Source organism: Micromys minutus (assembly GCF_963924665.1).
Source record: "Micromys minutus genome assembly, chromosome: 8".
In the NCBI taxonomy this organism is placed as follows: domain Eukaryota; kingdom Metazoa; phylum Chordata; class Mammalia; order Rodentia; family Muridae; genus Micromys; species Micromys minutus.
This window is the reverse complement of record NC_137977.1, coordinates 50,266,034-50,278,081: the sequence shown is the minus strand read 5'-3', so window position 1 is coordinate 50,278,081 and position 12,048 is coordinate 50,266,034. Positions and strand designations below refer to the sequence as shown.

Below are 12,048 nucleotides of genomic sequence, written 5' to 3'. Positions count from 1 at the left end.
TCATGAGATTAGTGATTCACTTTAGAGACCAGGAAAGTCTGTCTGCCTCAAGATTTACCTAAGCAGAGCAGCTGCGGCACCGGATCATAACCACTGTCAGGCAGAATCTACTGAGGTGCACTGCCAGCAGCACCTTCATTTTAAAGTCACACAGTGAGGAAACATCTCACAGATCCCTCAGCCTACGAAGAACAATGAGCGTCACCATGGAAATCTGTCAGAGCAAAACGTTATGGCCAAAGTATGCCAACATGGCGCCAAAATGTTTGCAAGATTAAGAAGAAACAAAAACAACCTCACTTTATAGAATCAAAAGCCCTTCGCTCAGTTCTTTTTAAGAACTGAATTATTAGAGGGCCTCGTGGGAGACAAGAGGTCAGGGAATGAGCCAAAGCCTGGGCCCTAGCTGCTTTCTACCTCCAGGAGAACAGAGGAGCGGAGCTGCAAAGCTCTCTGGTCTTTCACTCAATTTTTCAGCAAAAATGTTATATTACAAAGAACATTAAAACTGACTTTAGGCTCAGCATGTATGGTGTGTGTGTGTGTGTGTGTGGGTCATATATACATAGAGTACTACAGAATACAAGTAATGTTAATGTCATCGATGTGATACCATCTTATGCTTCCACCTGAAACAGTGGGTTAACAGCGCTCATATACTAGTTAGCAAAGCCCAGTAAGATGGCTATGCCCCACATCTTATTTGCTGAATAAAATAATAGTGATAACGACAACAATAATAATCTTAATTGTGAGGTGCCAAACCACAAGCTGTCACTCCACATACCTGCTGACTTGGGGACCCAACCCTAGCCAGTGTCAGCCCTGTGTCCTGCCTATGCAACTTTTAAGACAGTGCTGAAAATAGTTGAGATGGAGTCATATAGCTCTCGGTGGTTCTCACGCGTGGCCTCACAAAGAGAGATCAATACACTCGAAAGGATAAAACAGAAGCTTATAAAATCTGTTAAAACTGAAACCACACGTCAACTTTCTAAAAAATAAACTGATGGCTAAAATTTGATTGGGGTATTTTTATGGTTTTAAACAATTAACATTTTTACTGTAAAAGCCTCTTTGCTGAGAGACAGTCAAACTGAAACTCTCCAGATAAAAATAATTCGCATATTCCTTTGCTATCCAGAGAAGTTCACCTGTATTCACAAAAGACCACCGTGCTACTGAAGGGTCTAGTGAGTTCAGAGGGCCTGAAAGGGAAGGGAAGGCCCTACCTTCTTCTACCTTGTAGGAATTCCTGCTTTTGCTCCTGGGCCCTCCTCTCTCTGTCTACTTACAAACCCTTGTGTCAGTAAGAAAATAAGAAACTCCCCAGCCTTTCTAAGTAATTAGGATAACAGCAGGCATGGAAGTCCTTGAACACTTAGTATCAATGCGTCTAGGAAGCTGGCTCCTTAGGCTTGGAAAAGGAAGAGCTTGGCAGTTATCTGTGTAAAGGGTGTTTGTGTGACAGTAAAGACAACCCAACCATCTTTGCATAACTCAGATATAGCCAGGAGGCTTATAAGGAAAAGCCCAGTCTAAGACTGGGAACTAATTCATCAAGAGACTTTCACGAATGCTGCAGATGGATGAAGTCTAAGACCCTGGAGACATTTACTTCTCTATAGCTGTTGCCTTTAAAAACAGATTTGCTTTATGGATGATGTTTGACCCTGGAGAGCCTACTCTCACCCAGATTTCCCCTGTATTTTCTAAGAATCTAGCTGGTTAACGTTGTTTGGATTTAGAGTGTTTGGGAGGCACATTTAAAGCTATCAAACCTCTAAAAGAATTAAGTACTGACAAAAATATTCATATAGTGCTATGCCAAAATGCCTTTAAAAATCTGTATATATATATATATATATATATATATATATATATATATATATAAAATATATATATATATATTACTCTTTTTTAAAAATAAAGTTGTAAGAAAAAAAAATAAAGGTACACTGAACACTGTGCAAAAGGAATTCCAAGTCCAAAGATTTTCTACATCACTTACACCCAGACTGAGTAATCAATTGTACTGAACTTTTCACTTAAAACAATGAACTGTCCTTAGACTAAAGAAGCAGATACCGAACCACTGAGAGAGGCGAGTGGCAGCCAGACTGTAGATAATAAGGCCCAGGCAGCTGCTGGTCTAACACTGTTAGTCTCTATAATATACACACAAAGATGGTAAATAGACAGATTGTCCCATTACAGGATCAGGTCTGCTCTCTTTCCTTCCTTCCTTCCTTCCTTCCTTCCTTTCTTCCTTCCTTCCTTCCCTCCCTTCCCTCTTCCTTACCTTCCTGCTTTGTTTTGCTGTTCTTTTGTTTTGTTTTGGGGGAAAGGCTTTTGCTTAAAAGAAAACCACCAGTTTGCCAACCACGTGGTGATTATTTACGTGTTCAAAACACTTGTCTACAGAAAACATGTTCTCTAGGTGGCACTTGACCTCCAAGGCAAGGTCGTTGTTCCGTTCCAGAATGTTCTTTCCTCTACTTCGGGGCTTCTCAGCCTTCCTAATGCTGGGGGACCCTTTCATACAGTTCCTCACGCTGTGGTGACCCCCAACCACAAAATGATTTTCATTGCTACTTTGTAACTGTGATTTTGCTACTGTTATGAATCATAATGTAAGTATCTGATAGTGTTAATCATAGAGTGAATATCTCCTTCCTCAAAGGGGTTATGACCCACAGGTTGAAAAATCAATGAAATCAATGATATACTGGTCTTGCCAGTTACATTCTTAAAATCCATATAATTTTAGGATACTCTTTTTTTTTTTTTAATTTCATTAGAGATTCCAGACTGAGAGTTTGGTCATGTAACTGCATCTGTCTGTCCTCAGCACCTAAACACTACAATGACTTCTGTTTTCAGTGGCCACATAAACCTAAGGAAAGGCTGAACACAAGACTGTGCTGATAAATCTTGACACTGTTTCAACAGTGATTTCTTGGGGTAGGTTAAACAGACTACACTGTCAAATCACAATGCAATTTGGATCACAGTAGAGGAAACTGACTGAGCAAGAACAGCTACAGGACTTAATAAGAAGAGAAGAAAAGGATCCATTTGCCTTTCACGTCTGTTTATTCCTAAACATGGGTGAAAATTCAGCAATGCGGGGGGGGGGGGGGGGTCTGTGTGATGAAATTCACCTGAATCACCAGAAACACTCCCAAAGGCCCATAGTATTCTAGGATACCGACTCGGCTGCCTACCTTGAAAAGACAGATCATACTGACACCCAAACGTAAAGGTCCACAGGGCATCTCACAATCATACACTGAAACTATCAACCACAGGAAGTTCTGGGGAGGGAGACCATTTAAAAACTGGAGGCTGTTCTTGGAGTGGAGGATAGCACCCGGCAGACTGACAGACGCACCGGACGGACTGACTGACTACATCACGGCTGGGCAGTCAGCAGCTGTCTTTCTGTACTCCATTTCAGAAAGGAGTAAGCAAACGCCCACATGCAGCGAAGCCAGAATGCCCTCTAAGGACTGCTTCCGCAGCTGGAGAGAGGGCACCATCCCATGTCAGCATCCTTGGCTTAGACACTCAAGTTACTCTGCTGTGGAATGTGGCCCCACCACAGCTTTCTCGTGGCACCTTGTCCACAGCCAACCAGAACACATCTCTTACTGTCCCTGAAGTGACACACAGTCTTAATCAGAATCACCAAATGGCTAGAAACCAACAACAATACATTTGATAAGGAGAACGAATGTTGTCTTTAAGAAGAAACGAGTACAAACTAGATGAAGAGGCTCAAATGCCTGTCCTTCCCAACAGGCTTTGAACTTCCTCTGACTGTGGTCGGAACCTTGTGTTTGCAAGCATGGTTTCAAATGCACTCCTAACATCAGCACATTTAGGCACTGACTTACTTTATAGTAGACTAATTTTAAGAAGCATACTTTTAAAGTTCTTTCATCCAGAAGGAAATCTAAGAAGGGTGTGTGTTAAGCTTGAGATTCCAGAACAGACAGAGCCTTTTGATATCCAAGACCTACAGAAAAGATTTTTTTTTCCTGAAAGGCTAATTTGCTTCAATGACTGCTACCAAAACACTGGGATCCACAGAGGATCAGGCTGCAAATAACCAAGCTTTCTGGTTTGGACTGGTCTTTTGTAAGACCTATGGACTTACCGGAACACCGGCTCCAGGGTGTCCAGGGCTCTTGGGAGTCTCCTCTTGGTTTGGGGGTGCTTCTTCAGGTCCCCGAGTCACAAGAATTCGGAAATGCTGCTGCCCCGCATTTTGATCCTGCCTGATCTTGAACATGCACCCTGGAGTCTGTGGGGTCCTCTCTGAATTTGTCCTGCGGATTTCAGGGACCATCCTACCGGCCCGAGGTGATGTTTCTGGGGTTCCTCGGTCTTCAGTGGGGCTCACCCGGCCTGCTCGGGGCTGGGTGGGGTATGATGTGCTCCTCTCCAGCCGAATGCGTGGGTATCTCACCAACCTGTCCCCCTTGGTGCCAGTGAAGCCAAAGTTGAAGTCACTGCCCAGCCCCAGAGTGCCTTGATGGGGCTGCTGCAGCTGAAAGACAAAGCAGCGCTTCCCAGAGCTCCCAGAAGCATCTGGAACATGCTGAAGGGACCAGCGCCTGGGTTCGGCCTGGCCGTCCGGGCCGAAGGGCAGCAGCCGCACCTGGCGCACATCAGCGCTTGAGGCTCTGTGTTGGATGCGCAGGCCTGGGGAGGCCTCCTCTGTATCCTTGGTCAGACGGGGACACTGACCGCGATGGTCACAAGTGCCATTGACCAGGGTCCCCGGGTCCCAGGCTGCTCTTGGAGGGGAGCTTCTAGGAGTGTCCACTGAAGAGAGCTCCGATGAGCTGATCTGAGCAGAGACCCTGGTGGCTGCGGCCTGGTCTCCGAGATCAGCCTGGGCGCTGGGGGGCCTGTCGTCGGGCCCCTCTGGTGGCCCGCAGCTGTCTGTGGCACCGTCTGCGGCCTTTCGCTGCAGGGAGATCTGCACGGAGGAGCTGCGAGTGGGCCTAGAGTCCACCCCGGACAGGAGCTGCGGGATGAACATGGATGAGCTGCGCTTGAGAGCACCCACGCCCTCCTGCAGGCCGCTGTCCTCCCCTGCGTTCTGGGCCAAGGGGTGCGGGCTGCTCCTCCGTGGCAGCGTCTGGAATGCCATGAAAAAGTCCTCTTCTCTTTCCTGGTCTAGAATCTCAGACTCGGGGGCCGTATTGCTACGGCCAGAGCCAAAATGAAACCGAAGCCGATGGGCCATGGTGACCAGGGGGGCCGGGAGGGAGAGGGTGAGCGACAACAACACGCCCAGCACTGCCAGAAGTCAAAACCCAAAGACACCAACTCCAAGAAAAAGTGTCCCATCTGCCAAACCGTTAGCACTGCGGCACCAAGAGCGACAGATAGCAGAAATAGCCCAAGTGGCAAGCGGCATTCCAGGCATGATTGGATAAGAGCAAAGCGCTCTCATCTCCTCTGTGACAGAGGGTAGGATGGCCAGAGACACATGACCGCCTGCTCCCCCTCCAATGCCAGCTTCTGGACTTAGTGAAGTTTCCCTTCTCTTGCTGTTTTCTCCCCCCTCTGAAAGGCAAGAGCCTGAAACAGCACCTTCCCAGCTGCTGCAGTTCAGTCAGAAAGGGGCGGCCCAGCAGGGAGCTGGGGCAGCTGACTAAAGGCAGCAAACACACTCATAACCATGCGCAACCATGCTGTAAATCTGACCCATCACACTCATAGGGCACTGCTTTCCGGACTACCAAGAGCAACAGGTCTCCTTCCAGCCAGATGCCAGAGACCCAAGGGTGTGTCTTCCACCTCCCCGCCGGACCAGAGAACCAGTCAAATACAGCTTGGCTGCAGGGTGAACTCTCTCAAGCATCAAATGTTATGTTTCTGTTATGATATCACCACACTACCACGAGGGAATGCAAAGTAATAAAATGTGCTATAAATACAGTCACACACCCCGCGGAATTAGTGTCCCTTTAATGGGAAATTATTAGACCATGATCTACAAGTAACAAAATAGCCAAGTGGAGGCGCAGGGGCACACACTACTGCACGGCCAGCTGTGGCCTGGTCCAGCTCCTGCTACTTGCTATAAACATTCTTCATTTAAAGAGGGGTGTGTGTGTGTGTGTCACATGTAATATGATCACCGCACATAACAGTTAACACAGAAAAGAAACCCAGCAGGGGAAAACAAACTCTCCTGCATGACACATGAGAACACCAGACAGGCAGGCAGGCAGACAGACAGACAGACATACACAGAGACAGACAAACAGACACACAGAGGGATGGGAAGGAAGAGGGGGGAGACGGGAAGGGGGGAGAGGGAGAGGGAGAGAGAGAGAGAGAGAGAGAGAGAGAGAGAGAGAGAGAGAGAGAGAGAGAGAGAGGGAGGGAGAGAGGGAGGGAGGGAGAGAGGGAGGGAGGGAGGGAGGAGAGAGATAGATATGATGTGGAGACTTTGTAATAATTTAACTTGAATATCATACAGAAGAAATGAATGCCTGGAGCTGTTTTATAGGCAGAACTCATCAAGATGACCACAGTTGGGCCACAAACCTAGAATCTTTCTGTTTGCAACATGCCAGAAAAGACCTGAGAACTGAAAGTTGAATGCTCCCCCCCCCCAAAAAAAAAACTGTCATAGGATTCATAACAAATCTGAAAATGCTTTGTATATTAAATATACTCTTTCCTATCACCCAGAAACATCAGCTCCTCAACAAAGAGATTTATTTAGACAGGACTTTAAAAAATAGAAGAGGAAATATCAGGCTGCGAAGAGTGACAAAAACTTACTTTAAAATCCACAAAGCATGTTTCTGTCAACAGCTCTGGAGCACAGGGTGTGGTGGATTAATCCAGTGTTTATACATACCTACCTTGTTTTCTAAAAGCTCAAAGTTTTGAATGGCAAAAAGTAACCTCTGTGAGACCTAGACTCTGGTCTGCTCAGTGCCAAGTAGACTCTGTCACGTATTGTCTTGGCCGGATTAACAGCCAACAAAGAAAAAGCCACCACCAGCACTACATTGTATGGGTAGAAAGTACCCGGCAGACAGCCTGGGGCAAGGCATAGCATGAACACGTAAAACACAATTGATCATCGGATTTCCTCAGTCACTCTGCATTCAAAAGCCCCCTTTTGGTTTAGAAAAATAGTTTCTTACCCATGCCAAGGTAACTCACCAGCAGTCATTATTTTAGATCACACACAGTGGGAAATCTGATATTTTTTAAACAATAAATTTCTCTAGCAGAAGGACATAAAGAGGTACTTTCTCTTCAAGTTGGACCACTGTTTCATTTAAAAATGGCTCCCCCCTTGCCACCTTCCTACAATTCAGAGGGTAAGTACCAATGTGTGGAGGCCCTGTCCCTGCAGAGACTTCTTGCATTATTTCAGTGCGTGTTGCTAATTCATTCACCGGCTGGCCCTTGTTAGATGGCAGGGTGAGAGGCCAGGACTACACTGTGCAACTCACAGGAGAGTTAGTCCTCGCCCCTAATGATCACTCTCCCAAGGCACATTTCATTTCAACGAAGCCGTCATGATCCCATATTTATAACAGGAAAGATCCTGGGAGGGAAGGTTCAATCCGTTAGTATTCCATTTGCAAGACGAAAGCCAAGCACGCCAGATTATACCCACCCCCAACTCCTTTATCAAGGGTAGAAGGTCAGGTTATTCCCCAGCATAGGCTGATACTAACAAGACAAGGTGTTGGACCCTGTATGTCCCCTCGCTGCCATTTCATCAGGGTCACCCTTGGAACCAGAGTTCCTGCATCCCTAATAACAGGGAGTGCGTACCTTTGTCTCAAAGACCCTCTTACTGATACACCGTGTCAACCTCAAGCTCTTCTGCAGTTTGCTGAGTTTCTATTACATTCTGTAGAAAGATGAGTTCACGAATGCACACTCCTTTACGGTGGGGCAGTAGGTAGGAGGTAACTGATGAATTGTGAAATGTATTCCCACTTTTGAGAGTGCTCGAAAGACTGACACATAGCCTGATCATGTTCATTTTCATAGCTGGGATCCTTGGCTCATGAGAATTTGAAGTGAACATCCAAGTTACTTAGGAAAACAGCCAAATGTCTCTGCACTTGTCATGCAAACCCAGTCACCTGTGTCCCTGGAACTCACATAAAAGTGGAAGGAGAGAACTGATTCTACAGAGCTGTCATACATGCAGTATATATTCTATGTCACACACACAGAGACACCATATATATATATATATATATATATATATACATATATATATATATATATATATATATATATATATATATATATATATATATAAAATGATAGTTATTATATCAGCTCTCTTCAAGCACATCTTTGAGAGTTCTTATTTTGTCTTTCGTGCGCTTTCCTTCATGTATGGGTTTGTTTTTATAGTATTGGGAATGGGACTTCACACATCACAGGCAAGTCCTCTACCACTGAGCCATACCTCCAGCTCTCATGCTAGTCCTTTCAAATTCCTTCCTAAGAATTTTTCTCGAGAAAGTACCCCTGTTTGATTTCACCAGCTAAGGATACTTGCTTTAATTATACACTAACTGGTAATTAGATTTCTGTTTCCCCAGAGGCAATCACTATAGTTGATGGCGATTTGGTGTGGTAGTCTATGGCCGAGGAACATTTTGAGATGACTTGTTTACAAGATTGGTGGCCTTGTACAGGTGCACACACTCATCCATATTCCCTAAAGAAAGCACAGAAGGGGTGAGGCCATCCTAGGTGATTTTTATTGGTATTAACTATAAAAAATATACACATATCCAAATCAATTTTTTTACCTAGTCACATACAAATATTTGCTGGACCTGAGAACTTCAACAGTGAAACAAAAACAGTCTTCTTGGGGCATGTGCACTGCTGGGTGAGCCAGAGGATCTGGAAGGCACTGTTTGGACAAACCGAGCTTTAAGAAATAAATTAAAATTCAAAACCAAGGACTTACCAATCTGTTCTCGTCAAATACTTCAAACAGGAGCCTGTGATTAGATGGATTTACCTAAAGGGAACAGACACTATATTTCAAAAATCAACAGGTAGAGTTTTAGGATTGAAATAAGAGACAGGAACAATTAAGAATGACTCCTAGCACACTCTACTACACATCAATAACTGACCCGCTTATCTGCTTTTATTCTACCCCAAATACCTAGGTTTACCAGAAAAGGACAGTACCCTTATCATGATCTCCCGAAGAGTGATTTTTCAACAGTCTGAAAGGACTCCCCATCCCTTTTACAGGAACACTCCTCATAGCTGTAGGTCAAGGTCCTATGCTCAGCTACTTACTACCTCCGCTGTTATCCTACCTACAACTATAGTTTCCTGAAGCACTAACACCATATGGCTCTCATTTAATTCTCCCAACAACCCAACACTGTGACTATCACTTCATTTTCACACCAGAGAAATAACTGACACCAGAGGCTTGAAGCAATTTGCCCAGGAACCCACAAGCCAGTCTACTGAGCAATCAGAACTTGCCCTGAGTCAGGGTTAAAGTCACAGCCCTCAAGGCTGTCAGTGTTTGCTTCTTTCTCTTTCCCCACAGACACCCAAATAACCAATGCCTTGTCAAGTAGACTCAGGTGCCACTGACTAGTTACCAACCCTCCCAGACATGGCACCGTGTACTGATATTTATATCCCTGCCTGCCAATCAGGGGGGAAAAGACTCCACTGAAAGGAATTCTCTTTCTTTGGGGAAAAGGAATCCAGGAGACTGAATGTCTGATGGTCTCTGAGGCTATGAATGGTCACAACAGACATGGGATTTGGGTCTAATGCTAGGTCTGGGCTCCTTCCTAATGGAACATGGAATGGCACTATATCTGACTGCAGCACAGACAGCTCATGTGCTCAACTTGAGGTCTTGGCCCTGGGTCTGCAGACAGCTTACAACAGAACAAGCAAATGCATGTTTGTCTGCCCATCAACTCTGCAAAGTGTCCCACACTCATCAGGAATTCATCCATAGTCTACAGTAGGAACAGGTGCATAATAGGCATTCAATATGAAATTGTGGAAGGAAATAAAGATCTTTAATAAAAAACCAAAATATGCCCACAGGCATGACTCACTGAAACGGTCATATATCTACTAAAATGTATACAATACGGTTCAAAGAGGAGGGTACAGACAATCAGAATTTCATGAGAAGTCTGCTTGCTGTATCTGAGAGTCAATTAAGAGCCAGTAACAGACACTTCTTGACCTCCAACAGCTTCTCGGTTCTTCACCGAGTGATCTAAAACCCATCTGGTAGAGGCTGATCACGGGAGCCTTATTTCAGCTCTGAACATAATAGAAAACAGATGCTGGGTAAGTCATCCAAGTTTGCAGTGCAAATATCCTATCATGGCTGAGAGAAGAAGGCTCCAGGATCTTATGCACGGGGCCTAGTGGCACTAGAAGGCCTAAGCTGGAGCCGTTTGGAGGTATATAGCATCACAGGTAAATAGACAATGCAAGCTTTCACTTTTAAACAGGAAAGGCCTTCTCTTCCAATTAAATGGTTGAGGACTTAGTGAGTCCTAATATCTGCTAGCACACAGCGGTAGGCAACAGTCTCCACTGATTCAGAGAATCCCCTTCTGTGTCCAGATGCTCTAAACAGCGAGTGTCAGAGGCCAAGCAAACGCTCTCCTACTTGGTGGTAGTGAAAGTAATTGTATGCACTAGATCTGTGAATTAGGAACCTTTCCCTCCTAACCAGAACATAACTGGTAATTTTTCTGTCTTTTGTGAGGAAGCAGTGCTGAGGCTCAAACCCAGGGTCTCCTGAGTACTAGGCAAGTTCTCTACCACTGGACCACCCTGATCTCATCACTGGCAATGTATAATGCTTCCTTTCAACCATCTTTCTAATGTGGAAGAGCAACTCCAAATCTATATCCTATAGAAATTCAACTGTTGTTTTAAATGGCATTGTTTCTTACGTTTTTCTCCAAATTTCATTTTTCAAAGGTTGCAAAACAAAACTGACCAACAAAGTAAGACTAACTTAATTCAATCTTATTTTTAAAGAAAAATTTGAGTTGAGAAAAAAAAAGTGCTATTTTGACAACCTGTTTTTATTTCTCCTATAGAGTTCAAAATGAAACTTCCATAGATTTTTCAAAAACTAGGACACATTCAGAGTCTACCTGCCCAAACATTCTCTTAAAATGCTAAGTAATTTTCTTTCCAGGAGTCTATTTTCATATATCAATATCAGTCTAGTGATCAGTAGCAGTCATTACAAAAGAGAAAAAAAACTTACTCTGAAATAAAACTCCTCGTTCCACTTTGGGTTCAGCGTCTGGAAGAGAGATTAATTTGTTACTAATGTGATACAACTCTTCACATCTGCGCAGACATTTTCTTCTTAAAAATGGCTTTCAAAATGGCAATTAAAAGCAGCATTTAGTCAATGGCTTGAGAATGTTCTATAAACCCAAAATGCATGTGGAGGGACAGTATTTCTGAAACTGATGGGTCCATGACTGTGAAACCACAAATTTCATGAACAAGCTTACCCAGAGGCAAAATGCTGGGGCTTAACTGACCTAGAGCTATGAAAACAAAATTCCTCTCAGAAAATGACGTTATCAATGATTTACTCTGTCAAGAAGGAAGTAAACTTTGCCGACTCCCTTTATTTGGTACAAGGGTGTGCTAAACTTGGAATGGCTGAAAACGCTCATTACTTACATCATGTCGATTGACATTTAAAGAGTATTTTTATAAAGAACAATACTGATGAGATTTTAATACACACACACACACTCACACACACACACACACATACACACACACACACACACACACACACACACACACACACACACACACACACACCCCACAACACACAGAAAAAGAGAGAGAAAGGGGTTATAACCAAAGAGAACTGTATTTTTTTCTTTTTAAAAAAAATCATTAAAAATATCCGTTGGTCTTCCTCATGCATGATTCCTATTTTATCAATCTATTTCAATACACATTTCAGTGCAAGAACACAGC

The 12,048-nt window shown here is 44.1% G+C and overlaps 1 protein-coding gene across 11 annotated transcripts in view; it reads right to left on the bottom strand.

Annotated features, from left to right (window-relative positions):
* NEDD4L (NEDD4 like E3 ubiquitin protein ligase) overlaps positions 1–12,048 on the bottom strand; it is a 302,617-nt gene that overhangs the window by 115,354 nt on the left and 175,215 nt on the right. For 8 of the 11 annotated variants that reach the window (XM_080920284.1, XM_080920287.1, XM_080920290.1 and 5 more), the window contains exon 1: positions 4,163–5,431. In XM_080920284.1, the coding sequence (XP_080776410.1) occupies positions 4,163–5,260 (1,098 nt within the window). In that variant the 5' untranslated portion in view covers positions 5,261–5,431. Of the gene's footprint in view, positions 1–4,162; positions 5,432–8,992; positions 9,047–11,308; positions 11,348–12,048 lie in introns of those variants that run through there. The other 3 variants (XM_080920294.1, XM_080920285.1, XM_080920286.1) reach the window with 1 other exon arrangement.